Genomic DNA, 15,556 nt, shown 5'->3' on the forward strand with positions numbered 1-15,556 from the left:
AAAATATATGTCAAAACATGGCATAATTTTCTAAGTCTCGAATTGTCATTTTAAAGGCACTCACGTTTCGGAATCGACTTATTTATCTAAAATATTACTCTTACTAAGTTATACATAATTACTTTTTTATTGGACGGGTGTTATGACGATCAGTGTTGCCAACACAGAAAAACTTTGTAATTATTGCACATATTTTTTTTATATGGCGGTTTCATTACTATCTACCAAAATCTAATATCAAGCTACTAAGCTTCCTTACAATGGTGGACTTTCCAGATTTCGATCACCAAAACAACACAGATGGCGTTGTACAGATTTAATGTGATAATTACATATTTTCTCATTACTGGGGTACATAATTATTCAAAAATACAATGTAATGGTAGAAACATAGGCCCGCTACAAGGTGGACCGACGATCTGGTGAAGGTCGCGGGAAGCCGCTGGATGCGGGCAGCGCAGGACCGATCGTCGTGGAGATCCTTGGGGGAGGCCTATGCCCAGCAGTGGGCGTCATACAGCTGATGATGATGATGATGGTAGAAACATAATATAAAAATAATTGTTGTTTGACATTTTAATCACATTATGTATAGAATTATGTTGCTATATTCCTTCTCTTTATATTGATCAGAATAATAAAGTGTGGAAGATGTGTTGTGCCTGCGTGTAATAACAAGCGTCATCATTTATACCCACAAACAAAGATAAAAGATGCATATTATGTCTGTTATCCATGAAATTAGAAGATTAAACGAAGGTACCTCTGTACAGCTCCATCTATATTTATTTTAGAGAACGTAGCCTGGAAACTCCTCTTTCAAGTTGACACGACCTTATCTACCTCGATAGTTCTGAAACAGTAGTAATTCATAGTACTTCTTATTTGAAGGATTAGTACCCGTTATACATCATCTCTGTTAAAGGGAGGTAATACTGTTCAGGTCGTCGTGGTTCTGCTGTACGTCCGCGATGGTTATTGACGGGAGAGGTTCCAGATCTGTAGGTTCCAGTTCTTCTCCTTTCTCTGTGAAGCTCAGGAACATCTGTAAAGAGAAGAATCAGTCAAGGTTTGAGCTGCGTTCACTACAAGGCAACTTTGGGTATATTATACGTATTGTAACGAGGCTGTATAACGGTTAGGTATTACAAAAAAGGAATGGCGATTAAATGCATCCCCCCCCCCAATGATTTTCCACTGATTCTCTCTCGCTCTTGCGCCGTGAATGGAATTCTATTTGGATTTTGTTCGCAATTTTCTTTATTTATTCTCCTCCTCGAGAACCCTAAACCCTCAACTGTTTAGAAATAAAACACCATTTTGAAGTGTGTTGAAGCATATACCTATATGCTTGTTTGTGTAAATAAACAAAAAAAAAATTGTAATAAATTAGGGAATGAGCGCGACGCCAACATGCTACGGTTGTAGTTTGGCGCTAGTATTAAAGTGTATATGTATGTAATTTTGTTTGTAAATAAAAAAATAAGTGTAGTGTGTGAAGTGAAATTTAAAAAGAAAGAAACATTTATTACTTCCAAACACCACAGACACAGAGAGACAGGTACATTACATTCAACACAGGACAGAAACCACACGGAAATCAATACACAGAAAAAAAAAAACAATTTAGACAGTAGCCTGCATTAGTATACCTGGTCTAATGAGCTCTGGTTGACGGTGAAGTCTTCGATGTCGCACAGCGCCTGTAGTTGCGCCATCATACGAAACACATCGCTCAGCCGCGTCGTCACTTCCTTCTCGTTCACTAGAAACGTAATATCATAACGTCTCGTTGTATTCAAATTTTCAATATGGAAATTATTAGGTGTACAAAAATGTTAGCTATTTTCTTGTACGTGTACTATAAAGCACCTTGCAGGTGTACTAAAAGGGACCGTAGCATATTATTACTTTATTTCACCGTAGAGTCACTAGATGTCGCTAGTGGTATAAGCTTACATATGGAAAGTAGTGCCATCTAGTGACGGTATGTGGTATCGTTATGAATACTTTTACACTTAGCACAAATGCTCGCCACCGGCGCCCTATTTGCGCGCGTTTTATCGGCAAGTTTTCTTGTATAGCTAGACTTTTACAACGGGCAGAAATAATTTATAGAAAAAATAGAAACAATTTTAATAGGACATTAAAAGAACATAAATACACAAGCTCACGCACTGCCATATCCCAATGGCGTAATCTGAGGTACTTCCATCGTAAGATGAACTAAGTACCCACACCTCACCGAGGGTGGATTGCCCTAATCGATGAGCGCGTACAAATCCTTGAAAGAAGGGCCTTACGACCGTGTGCGGTAGGTATAGTAAAGAACAGCATTTACTACAACGAGTAGTTGCAACTTACCCGTCGCGTGCAGAGGTATGAGGAAGTGCAGCGCGGCGTGGTGCAGCACGGCCAGCGCGGCGTGCGGCGCGTGCGCACGCACCGCGCGCCACACGCCGCGCGCGGCGCCGCGGCTGCGGCACGACACCACGTAGCCGCCGCCGAACCTGCTCGTAGTCATTATTCTTTACTAGGTGACCCTATCACTCTTTCCCATATTTTCTCATCGTTTAAACCTTTCATGGACTTCCACAAAAAAATCCCAAAATAGCCAAATTCTCGAGTTGTAGCGAGACTTCGATTTATTGATGTCAATGCTTAAAAATTAAGGCTAAAAATAGCCATACATTTGTATTGCGTTTTATACGGCTTCAAGCGACAGATAGACGGACAGGTAAGGGTCCAGTTTTTTTTCTTTTGAGGTCGGACCCCTCAAAATGAAATCTAATATATTTCATTCGGACGGAATTTGAACCCGCTGCCAAGGCAAAACAGAACTAGCGAGGTAAGCGTCACACCACAGACGTGCACCGCGTCCTTATCCTGTCCATGGACAAGTCAATGTTGACTCACAAGAGGTGTCAGGGTTATTATTGAGCCACCAAAGGTCCCTGAAATGGCTTGACGACATACTTACATCAGTAAGTAGGAACCGGGACCAACGGCTTAACGTGTTTACCGAGGCATGAATCATCTTACAATTGCAATGTCCTAACCAAATTAGGGATCATAAAGTGTTTTTGTGATATGTTTCCACCGGGATTCGAACCCAGGACCAACGTGAGTCCAACGCTTAACCACTGGACCACAGAGGCCGTTGAAACTCCGAGTGTTCATACACCATACGTACCGCTTCAAGCATTGCTCCAAGCCCGCGAGAGCGCACAGCTCTCCGCGACGCATAAGCGCCACTCGTGCGCACAGGCGGCGCGCGTCATCGAGCGCGTGCGTCGACAGCAGCACTCCGCGCCCGCTGGCGCAGGACACCTGCACACCGCGGGACACGCACACACGAGACCCAGGGTCCATGCCGCTGGAACAAACATTATTTTTATTGCGCACTAATATTTTGGACTCGCCAGATGTTACCTGCCCGATCACAACGCCACCTCATCATCATCTCCGTTTTATTATTTCGTACGGGGTCCGCTTACAAACCGGATGATTTGATAGGTCCAGTTTTTTACAGCAAAATGACCTTTCAACTCCGACCAGCGAAGGGAAAGCTAGCCCAATATAAGTTAGGTCACTTCCGAAACGCAATTCTCGGAAATGTGGGTTTCCTCACCTTCACTGCGGTGGACGTGAGAATAATTACTGATCCAAACATGAATTCGAAATTCATTGGAAACACTGGTTTGCGAACTCACAGTGAGAATCGAGTGTTCTTCTAACTAGGCTACCACAGCTCCTGGGGATGAGGATCAGGATGATGACTTCTGAGAATGATGGAACTCCGACTCACGTTTGAGCTCGTGAGATTTTCAATAGATATAGATTTTTTAAATAGTAGATTTTTTAAGCCTCTTACACACGAGTAGTATTTAACTGTGGACATAGCCATGGTATAAGAAAACCAGGTGTGTTCAAAAATTACAGCTAGCATTTCAAGGTTATCCCAGCTGACGTCATCCAACCTACGTTGCCTTTTCGTAAAAAATAAATTACCCACGTCCAAGTTTTTTAATTTACTTTGCAAGGAAATTTTGAACTTTATAATTACCATAAACAGCCTATATACGTCCCACTTCTGGGCACAGGCCTCCCCTCAATCAACCGGAGGGGGTATGGAGCATACTCCACCACGCTGCTCCACTGCGGGTTGGTGGAGCTTTATAATTAATAACTTTATAATTAATAGTAATTAAATACATTAGTCGGTAATTTACTTAATTTTCAATAATAAAATTTACGTCTTTGGAATACCAATTTAATGGTAACACTTAGGTACGTCGTCAACGGCTGAGCATACCTGGTCTTCTTATGCCATGGACAGAGCTAACTGCTATCGACATTGGTCGACAGCAGCTATGGACGCGTCGGTCACTCTCAATCATAATTTCAAGTTCCCTTAGGATGGAAAGACTGTCAATTTTACCCGTCTGAAAACAGAAGACATGAAAGGGTACTCAATAGTCTTACCTGGTGGGTTCATCTAGTAGTACGAGTGGCGTGCGGCCCATGAACGCGATGGCGGTGCACAGCTTGCGCTTGTTGCCGCCACTCAGCGTCACGTTGCGCACATCGGCGTATTTTGTCAGGTCGAACATCTCCAATGCTCGTTTTATCACCTGCAAGCAAATATTATTCAGAATTTTGGTTTGAAGGAAATGAATTCTGTTATTCGCCCTCGTGCAGCAAGGCGTTTCTACATTGTAGCGTCTCATACACTACGACTTGTGCGAATCCAGCAAAATTGTACAGCATTAAAAAGCTAAGAAGCTGCAGGATGCTGCAAACTAGACAAAACAGAAAGTAACTTCTTACCTCCTCTTGGTCTTCAATACCGCGCAGTCTGCAGTAGAATTTGAGGGTCTCCTTAACTGTGAGGAGCGGGTCTATTGCGTCACTTTGTGGACAATAACCTGTATACAACAAGAAGTTTAATTTAGTCAGAATTCTTTTCTGAAGAATCATACCTAGAATAAAGAGATCCGTCACATGGTCGTAAAAGGTTCTTGTCGCAAATATAGAGCAACATGGATCTCCGCGGGCCGGAGGTCGCAAATGTTCCATTCAAAGACGAAAATTTTGCGAAATGTACAGTTTGCGAACTTTCTCAAACGGTAAATTTAACGACGAAGAAGTAACTTACTGATGAGTCCCTGGCAGAGCTGCCGCGAGGTCATCCGCTTCTCGTTGAGGTATATCTGCCCAGCGCTAGGCCGCACCTCGCCGGTCAACATGGAGAATGTCGTTGACTTGCCCGCGCCGTTCTGACCCAGTAGTGCTGTGCACTGGAAAAGGAAAACGGTGTAAGTGATACTTACTTTTAAGTACCTATCATTGAAGCTGTCGGTCCAAGCACCTATGCTTACGAGTGACTTAAGTAAGCACCTAGTTTTGTTATATAAGAATCAAGCTGACACCAGAGTTGGTGAGGTCGTTCGTCGTTCAACAACTACATAACTCACGCGACAAAAGAACAAGCATAAACGTAAATTGCTATATAGCCATGTCAGGGGCCTTTGGCGGCTCAATAATAACCCTGACCCCAGAGTTGATGAGGTTGGTAATCCACCTCAAAACCCACACGATAGAAGAAGAACGTACATCAACTTTTCAAAAAGTCACATTGCGAAATTTTTTTACTCTTTATGTGATGATATTTTTTGGGGAAATGGAGCATATCGTAAGTCCTACGTGGACTACTGGTTGGTTGGGCTCACGATCCAGATTCTGGTGGGGACATAATCATAAAAATCGATTTGTGTTGTCCCTAATTTGGTTAGGACATTGCAGGCTCTACCCGGCCTTAGGATCTCAATACGAAGATGTCTTTTGGAGACTAGTGGTTCTATTTTACTACGCTAGGAATTATCAGGGGTGTCTGATTAAAGATGTCAATGTTACCTGTCCGGGCGGTATGCCGAGGGTGAGTGCCCTGACGGCCACTCTTCGCCCCCCTCGTGCTGGGTAGCTCTTGCTCAGCTCCACACACTGAGCGACGTCGCACGCTGTTGACACGTACCGCTTTATCGAGTTGTTCTTGACTTCCGTGTCTACGAAACCTGGAGGTATGCGGACATTTTTAAAATAGGCTAGTTTTCTAAATTTTATACACTAATTCGAATGTAAAACTTTATGACAGAAGATTAGTCTGAATTCTTCTTCTTTTTCTTCTTTCTTATTCTTGAATAGAAGCAGAGTCTGAATTCGAATGTTATGCGAAATAAATGCGTGTGACATTCTGGACGTATGCGAAGCAAATTTGTGCCAAACAAGTTCTTCTATGTCATCTTCTTTTTCTTCTTTCTTACTTTTGAATAGAAGCAGAAGTCTGAATTCGAATGTTATGCGAAATAAATGCGTGTGACATTCTGGACGTATGCGAAACAACATTACGCCAAACAAGTACAGTATTACACTTACGTAAATTCACACCCGTAAACTCTAATGGAGTGGGCAGAGCCACAAGTAAGTAAAGACAACTTGCTACCACTTTTCATACTAAGTACTAAGATGGATATGATGAACTCAGTGACAAGGATCAGCCTATCGCCCATAAAATTGTCCATCATGCTAGAAAGGACATAAAAGTGTATTCCAAAAAAGGGTGATCATTTTTTTTCTACTCCCAATTGCACAAGGAAGTGACAATGACCGCGGTAGTTGCGGCTTCCGAATGCGGCCAATCAGCTCGCGGCAATAACTCGTGACTTTTTTATGATCTCACCAGCATTAATATTCCCAATAGTGGGCAGTCGGACCGGTCTCTCTGCCTCGTACAGCGCGACGTGCACCCGCTTCCTCTCCGCTGCCACTTCTAAATCCTCCATCTCTCCTGACCTCTCTTCAATGGACTCTGAATGGAATCTGTAAACAAATAATGAAGACATTTAACTACCTTAACGGCCTCCGTGGTCCAGTGGTTTAGCGTTGTGCTCAAGATCCGGAGGTCCCGCGTTCGAATCCCAGTGGGGACATACCACAAAAATAACTCGGTTAGGACATTACAGGCTGATCACCTGATTGTCCGAAAGTAAGACGATCCGTGCTTCGGAAGGCACGTTAAGCCGTTGGTCCCGGTTACTATTTACTGATGTAAGTACGTAGTCGTTACATGAGCCATGTCAGGGGCGTTTGGCGGCTCAGTAGTAACCATGACACCAGGAGTGATGGGGTAGGTAATCCACCTCACAACCCACACGATAGAAGAAGAAGAAGTAGAAGAACTACCGTTGAAAATTACGGATAAGCTTACGGCTATATTAATGGAGTCAATGAAGGGTTTCACTTCTAACTTGCCAGGGACAGGTCCGATTTTGATGATTTTTTCTTTTTTAGGGGTAGTTTTTATATCATTTAAAATGAGATGCTCGTATAAAAGGAAACTGGACAAAATGGAATACACCTTGGCACTAAGTAGACAAAAGAATGACTTGTGTTAGAAGTACCATTTCTTTGTTTAAAAGTGAACCAAGCTCCTTACCTGGCCAGTATAGCTTCAAAGCAGTCGTACTCAATAGCCAGGTTGAACAACATCAGCGCAGTCCCGACGGCCGCGAGCGCGATGTAGTGGTACGCGATCAGCTCGGTGGTCAGAGGGTCCTTGTACGTGTCCATACCGAAGCGGTTTAGTACCTGAAGAGAGTACATACATAATAATAATTCATTAATTTTAAGAAATATGTCTCATATGTGTAAAATTACATAAGTAAAATTATTCTGGATGTTAGTAGCCTTACCTAATATTAGATGCTATGAGATGCAAGTCACAACATCAACGCAATGTTATGTTAATTAAAGCATATAATAACGGGTTCTTACCGCGTTTAAATGGGGATATGAGACTCCCGATATTACCTACCCCACTCCAATCTCATCAGTCATCCCGTGATCATGGCACTTGCAACAGTGTCGAAATATCGGGAGTCTCATATCCCCATTTAAACGCGGTAAGAACCCGTTATAATGTGCTTTAATTATGATAATAACCGCGTAAACTTAAAGCAATGTTATGTTATGTTAGTGGGCTCTGTTTTCCGCATTTAGACTCTAAGATGGCCCATTATGCGTGTAACATCTACGCAAATACGGGCAGGTCGAGCCGCGCCCCTATCACCGCCAGGGCGGGATCGCCGCTGCCCCGTACCCTACGCACCAGAGACGTGCATCGCTTCCTCTCTCTCTTTATTTAAGAGCTGCGCTGTTGTCGGTGGAGTAATCGCCATTACTCCATAGATAGGGCGTGTAGAACGGTGGTTGCCCCAATCGGCTTCCGTTCCGCAGTACATCGACCAATTTCTCAATCGGTGATGTTCTAGCTAGAGCCCTACCAAAATCCATTTCCTCGGTCTCCAACCAGTACCGATACCGCTGCTGCCCGGCATCAGTAGTGGCGCCTACTCGCTACGTCACAAGATCATCATAGAACCTAAGTAGCATCGCTTCCTCAAAATCGCATAAAAGCAGTCGACGCGAGCTTCAGCGAACATGCCCGAGGCGCTACAGAAGCGAGGCAGGATATTAGCACCGTATGTAACGGCCTCTGTGGTCCAGTGGTGGAGGGTTGGGCTCGCGATCCGGAGGTCTCGGGTTCCAATCCCGATCGGGACGCATCACATAAATCACTTTACGATCCCTAGTTTGGTAAGGACATTGCAGGCTGATAATCTGATTGTCCGAAAGAAAGATGATCCGTGGTTCTGAAGGCACGTTAAGTCGTTGAGCCCGGTTATTACTTATTGATATAAGTAAGTAGTCGTTATATGAGTCATGTCTGGGGCCTTTGGCTCAATAATAACCCTGACACCAGGGTTGAATAGGTTGGTCATCCACCTGACTACCCACACGGGAGAAGATCCACGTGCCACCGGTTCGAATCCCGGCTCGGGGCCTAAAAAAAGGTGGAGGCCCCTATGAAGCTTGGCTAAATGCGGCGCGAAAATTCATAGGTTACCTTTTACTTCCAATCTAACAGATTTGCAGCTCACCTGTGCCTGTATGGTATTCTTGGCAATCTCCAACATGCCGTCTGCGAGGACAAACTGCGGGCACAGCAGGAATATCTTGTGGAGGACCCAGCGGGCGTGGTCCGTTTCCTGTTGGAATCACACATATTACAAAACTAATACGAAGTGTTGCTTTCGTGCTTGATCACAGCCAGGACACGCCGTACAAAAATCTCATTCTTATCGTGTGCCGCCTGTCGCGTAAGTGCGAGCGAGACAACAGTCCTCAAGCTCTCCCCCTTACTCCTTAGCGGTTTATGGCCATTTAAGAATAAAGTAAGAGACAGAGGGGGTGATACCGGCGCCCGATACGAATTGGTGCGGGACGGGGAGTTTCTACTTATACGTGTATTGTTTTTTATTTTGTGCCAATCTGATAACTCGTCACCCAGACATTAGAAAAGAAAGCCATGGTCCCGATCATACTATTATAAACGAAAGGTCAATGACCCATTGGTTGTAATTTTTTGTTGAAGCTGGGAGCTATGCAGGCGTTATGTCACACACTTCGTCACTGCGATCTGTAAGATCTATTGTGATCGCCGCCTTATGCTACAGTTCCCCTCTAAACCCTACGCTATCTATACGTATAGTGAGTACTTGTCTAGGGGTAAGATATGGAGTCATTAGGTATCCTCCAAAGATGACACTGTGCTTGCTCAAGAGGAGCTTTGACTCCCCGAAAAGGCTTAATAATACTTAAGTAAATGGATATATAAGAACTTAAATGTCCAAACAGGGACTAAACCACATTAAGCCCTAGCAAAAATGCTTTTTGCTTTCCTGTGATGACGAGGAATCTCCTTGCACGATAGTCGACATTTGTTTTTTTCTCTGCAGGTTATAATGCACATGGCGATATTTTAATATACTATCACGGAGCTCCGTGGGTTATAAAGTTTGCTGACGACTGGTGTGCAAAGTTGAAGAATAAACTATTTGCTCATACTTGTATGGCGCCCGATTTGCGATCACTTGGCTCTTCCAACCTCTTTCTTCTATTCCGTGGATAGTTCCCTCTAAACCCTACAGTGTGGTGTGTTGGATAACTCACATCAGAGTCCGATATGATGTCCAATATGAGCAGCAGGGTGATACCGGCGAGCCCCACGAAGGAGTTCCCGCAGAACAGGATCATGTTGGCGAGACTTGGCTCCGTGAACAGCTTTTCACACACGTGCACCAGCGAGCCGCATGCGTATCTGGAATGTATGGGAAATTACACTGTCGAGGCCTTGTGTCTTCATACAAAACACACACGGACACTGCACACTGACATCATCGTACACGCACATCTGCGTGTGTGACATCTGGCGCCCATACGATTGAAGACTAAAGTAAGACCGAGGGGGGATGAGGGAACTTAGCTCAGCCACTGGTGGGGAGCGGAGAGTTGCCGTTTCACCTATAGGTACATAACATAACATAAACAGCCTATATATGTCCCACTGCTAGGCACAGGCTTCCCTTCAATTAAACCGACTCCAGCATGCTGCTCCAGTGTACGTTGAAGGTGTTTGGGGCTAGTACTCGGGACGAACTGCTTAACGTGTATTCCGAAGCACGGAATCATCTTACTTTGTGATGCAGTCTACAATGCCAAACAAAAGATAGTCTCAAAAAGTGATTTCAACAATGTCTTCATCGATCAAATTATCTTCTATCTCATTAGATACAACCCATTACCACCATTACTAACCTCATCAAACCTGGTGCCTGGGGTTATTGTTGTACCGCCAAAGGCCCCTGACATGACTCATGTAACGACTACTTACTTACATCAGTAACCGAAGCACGGATCGTCTTACTTTCGTACAATCAGGTGATCTGCCTATAATGTCCTAACCAAACTAGGGATCACAAAGTGATTTTCGTGATATGTCCTCACCGGGACGTTCGGATTGTAAGCCCAAAGCTCAACCACTGGATTACGGAGGTTGTTCCCCGATACCGACCCCGCCGGCATGGTCGACGATTTCCCTCATTCAGCGCTTATCGCTATCGACCCACTAGGGTCGATTAATTCTTTCAAATATTTTTCCTCTCAGACGACGCCCTGAGCCGAGGTTCGCGCCCAACTGGGCACCCTCAGGCCTGTTGTCTTAAACGTTGTACCGGGTGAGAGCCTTCAGCGCTCCCCATTTGTCCGGCCAAGTAGTTAATGCCATCTGCGGCAAGTCTACAATAAGTCACGTCAAAAAAAAAAAAAAAACCGAGGTTGTTGATCAAATTGTAAAACTTACCCATATAACAGAATGAGCAGGCATATTGCCGGCAGGTTACTTCTAGCCACAAATACTGGGAACCCGAACGCTTCGAACACTATTATTGTGATGAGCATGTTGATTACTATCACCTGTGAACAAAGAGGATTCATTTAGTGACGGATAAGTATATGAAATGTTTTGCAGAAAATTACTAGTGCCTATCGGGTCTCCTCAATATGCCGGAATCGTGCCTTTTTTGGACATATTCTCCGGTCTCCGAAGCACAGTCTGGAGAAGCAGATCATCGTTGGGCAAATGGATGGCAAACGTGCGCGATGAAGGGCACCTACGAGGTGGTCTGACATCCTGAAGAAGACGGTGGGCGGAAGCATACAGAGGGCGGTCCACGCAGCACACGATCCTCAGCTGTGAGGGAACGACGAAGAAGAAGACTGGTTGGTACCTAGACCTGTAGAGTTAACATGCGCGATTATAATCTCGCTCACATAATTTATTACTATTGTGTTTTCAAAATGACTAGGGTTGCATCTTCGTCGCGTGTTCAAGCAAAAAAACCAATAATTCACTCTCAAGCTCGAGAACTAGCTAGAAAAGTGTTAGAAAATTGTGACATTGAACGGAAAAATAATTACACGTTAGATGATTCAGATGAACAAATATTAACTTAAATGAAAACGTGGTATTATTTTATTCACATTTTGTTACATAAGTACATAATAAAAATATATCGATATTGAAAACGTCACGTCACTAGAGAATTGCCATGTCGACCTGTCGTCTACTATACATGTCGTCTTGTCGATTGGTGGTAATATGTGAACCCAAATAAGTCATGTCATTCTGTCAAAATACCAACAAAAACATAAATATACCAGAAAAAACAAACTTATTGAATTCGACAAAATTAATTGAATATAATGATAATTTTATCACGTTTCACATGTTAGGCCTGCAGGGTTCCAAAATGGCGACACTGAAAGGAACAGCTGATTTAACAGCCATATTGAAATAATTCATTTAAAAAGCAATATTGAAATTTCACATTAATTTTCGCTTAGAAAAGTAAATGTCAAGAAACGTCAAATAGCAATATCGTTTTTTTACATAAATTGCTTCAATGTGGCCTCTTTAACATCAGGATATATAACGTGGAACTCATAATTTGACACCATTGACACCATGTGTTCTGACCAGTCGTCATACGGTTCATTTTAATTCATGGTGCGTTAATCAAGCTCGTATCGGTGCGGGGAGGAGAAAAACCCTTATATGTATACGTAGTATTATTGTGTATAATGGCCCCGATTCCTGCAGACACCGCCTAATTTTATTTAAAGTTATATCCGTCATTTTCATATCCGTCGAAAAGGAAAGGGACGGATGATTCACAGCTCTTAATTTTAGGAAGAATGAGTGAATGAATGAATAACCCGGGCGAATCAAAAGGTACGTCGCTGGTATGCAATCCGTTTGACGTGCTGTCTACTTAACTGTGTCGGGTTATTGACGGATGTAAAATTTTTAGACGGTTGGTTTAGATTTGTGCTTAAAATTGACGTGTATAAATTATATATATAAATTTTATGCTTGTCGATTACCCGTCCCTTTCCTTTTCGGCGGATAAGAAAATGACAGATATAACTTAAAATAAAATTAGATGGTATTTACAGGAATTAGCACCACAAGCATAAAATTTATGGAACATACGTCAATTTTAAGCACAAATCTAAACCAACCGTCTAAAAATTTTACATCCGTCATCAAGCTCGTATCGGTGCGGGGAGGAGAAAAATCCTTATATACGTAGTATTATTGTGTATATATGTAGTAAAGTGAGAATACTATGGAAGGATACTAAATGGGAATTTGATTGTTTATGGTATGAAAGGAGGATGGTTAATGAATGGGACGTAAGGCAGTTTTACAAAGTAAGAAAGGCGAGTCGTTGGTGTATGGTCGGTCGGGATTTTGTTAAAATATAAGAAAATATCCCGTGTTATTTCTATATCCCACATATATGCTGGAACTGACCATCATGTCCGCCACTAGAGCCGCGGTCCAGTACAGTGCCGGTGACACTCCGCACAGCAGCTGCAGACGTTTCTGCTGGCTGGTCCGCGCGCCCACCAGGTATATGGCTGCGCCGGCGCTCACTAGGCAGTAGGCGATCAGGACTAACGCTGAGATGCCCGCGTCCGCTATGTGCTGGTATCTGGTGGAAACAGGCGCGTATTGGAAATAGTACAGTCATGAGCAATATGTAATAATATGGGGAAGACCGGCATACTGTTCTAAAATTTGAGTTTGACTAAGTTTATTGAAGAAGATATCATTTGTAGATCAAGTTATATGATCGGATATGATAGATAATTTACTTGGCTATGTTTATAAGTCTAAATATAAGAGAAAGCGCCGTAATCTTTTGATATACAATCGTTTTTTTAAAACATGCCAAGTAGACGGTCTTCCAATGCAGTGTGAGGCAAGTCCGTCCACAAAAGAAAAAACGCATTATTAGTAAGAAATCGTAGGCCTAGACGTATGAAAATACTTTCAGGCGGTGAACCAGCAATGCCATTCTGATACGTACTTTACCGATTTATGAATAAGGCTTTCATTACACAGATAAATGATTATTTTGTAAAACAAGGCAAGACCGGCATATCTTTGGTGACAGTGGTTGTAAACATTTCGTCAAATTGTTTACCCGACTGCGGTGAAGCAAAGAGAGGGTTGTGCGCTATGTATGTATGTATGTGTGTATACACGTTTGTTCCCTCCCAACCCCTGAAGCACTTATCACAGTTAAACAAATGAGGTGTCACTAAAAAGCGTTTTGATTGTCTAGTGGTAGACTATGTGACGTACACATATTACTTAATATTAGGTATAAGTCAGTAAGATTTATAATGTGAACACACACAAACACAAAATATTAACAGAATGGGACACAAAATGCTATCTCACTAGTCTTGCATAAAATACGCTCTGCTGTAATAGTTGACAATGTCTGGATTGAGGCAAGATCGGCATATGACGGAGTTCCCTCTCTTAATGTAGACGGTCTTCCGAACTATTATATTTTCTAATTTAAAATTTCACATGGGTATAAATTGTAGATAAAAGCTATATTACTGCATTATGTTTACCGAATATATTAATGGATTAATAAATAACCTAAGTGATCAGAAAAACTTCTGAAAATCCTCCGATTTGCCACTTTTTTGATCAAAAATCCGCCACTGGCCACTGCATTCTGAAGCGCAAAATGGTAAAAAAAATTGCAGGACCGATATTGTCAAAACTAATCATACTAGCGCCGTCTACGGTTTTTAGTTCAGACTGGCTCTTTAGGGACTGTTTTATAGACAGAGACGTAAGGCGCTAGTTATTCAAATTTAGAAGTTATTTGCGATATACGGTCTTTTAGCCCAGACGGTCTTCCCCACATTGACCTACGGGAAAGACATCGTAATGTTTTCACTTTCCGTCCACCGACTGTAATTGGAATACTATTGTATTTAATTCTATAAATTATGTAATATAAACTGGATTAAAAAAAAAGAAAGGAAAACATGAAACAGTAGGACTAGGGCCCTGTGCTGGGAGGTTTTCTGGCCACGTCTTTCCCTCAGCGTTACAGATTCCGATGTGGTAGTAGTTTTACAGCTAGTTACATAATATGTAATTTTTTTTGACGTTTAAATATTTTTGATTTTTTTGAATATTTGTAAGGAAACTTATATTCTCGACAAATTATATTTTGGAGGTGTGACCTAAGCTGTACAGGGCTGATTTCGTCTTCGAGGTTGGAAAATTAGACAAGCAGTTGCTTCTATAAAAACCGGACCTGTCAAGTCTTCAGGTTAGGTAAGTGGACCCTGTGAAAACGGGATAACGCTAGGGAGATAATGTAAGGTAAGCCAGTGGTACCACTGATGTATGATAATTATGTTACAATTTGAGTGATTTTCTTATCGTGTCGATGACAAACTAAAAAGTATCAGCCCAAAACTTGGCAACAAGTATGGCGCTATCTGCAGCGCTCATCAGATCCTCCTGCGTGCAGGCGTTCGGGCATGCAGAAGTAAAAAAAATACTTCTACATTGTCAGAAACAAGGAAATTCACAACTTCTTGCATAGGTGGCGAACACTACTTTATAGTTATTTATCTATGCATTTAGATTTTTATTATATACTTACATATATAAATCAAACAAGAATCTTTTTATTATGTACGTAGGTATATCACAAATTTTACAACGCATTTTTACGATTACTTGCGCTGAGCTATGACCGTTTTGCGCTGC

General features: G+C 42.5%; 2 protein-coding genes across 2 annotated transcripts in view; one reads left to right on the forward strand and one right to left on the reverse strand.

The window, feature by feature from the left end:
• LOC126375566 (uncharacterized) overlaps positions 1-15,556 on the forward strand; it is a 218,990-nt gene that overhangs the window by 142,383 nt on the left and 61,051 nt on the right. The window lies entirely within an intron of this gene.
• LOC126375439 (uncharacterized) overlaps positions 556-15,556 on the reverse strand; it is a 119,459-nt gene continuing 104,458 nt past the window's right edge. The window contains exons 57-70 of the mRNA XM_050022355.1: positions 13,277-13,457; positions 11,261-11,373; positions 10,072-10,219; positions 9,000-9,107; positions 7,496-7,647; positions 6,740-6,879; positions 5,917-6,074; positions 5,159-5,300; positions 4,831-4,928; positions 4,486-4,634; positions 3,194-3,376; positions 2,365-2,510; positions 1,653-1,765; positions 556-1,045 (exon numbers count right to left, since the gene is read on the reverse strand). Coding sequence (XP_049878312.1) covers positions 920-1,045; positions 1,653-1,765; positions 2,365-2,510; positions 3,194-3,376; positions 4,486-4,634; positions 4,831-4,928; positions 5,159-5,300; positions 5,917-6,074; positions 6,740-6,879; positions 7,496-7,647; positions 9,000-9,107; positions 10,072-10,219; positions 11,261-11,373; positions 13,277-13,457 — 1,957 coding nt within the window. The 3' untranslated portion in view covers positions 556-919. The remainder of the gene's footprint in view (positions 1,046-1,652; positions 1,766-2,364; positions 2,511-3,193; positions 3,377-4,485; positions 4,635-4,830; positions 4,929-5,158; positions 5,301-5,916; positions 6,075-6,739; positions 6,880-7,495; positions 7,648-8,999; positions 9,108-10,071; positions 10,220-11,260; positions 11,374-13,276; positions 13,458-15,556) is intronic.

Source organism: Pectinophora gossypiella, chromosome 19 (genome assembly GCF_024362695.1).
Source record: "Pectinophora gossypiella chromosome 19, ilPecGoss1.1, whole genome shotgun sequence".
NCBI lineage: Eukaryota > Metazoa > Arthropoda > Insecta > Lepidoptera > Gelechiidae > Pectinophora > Pectinophora gossypiella.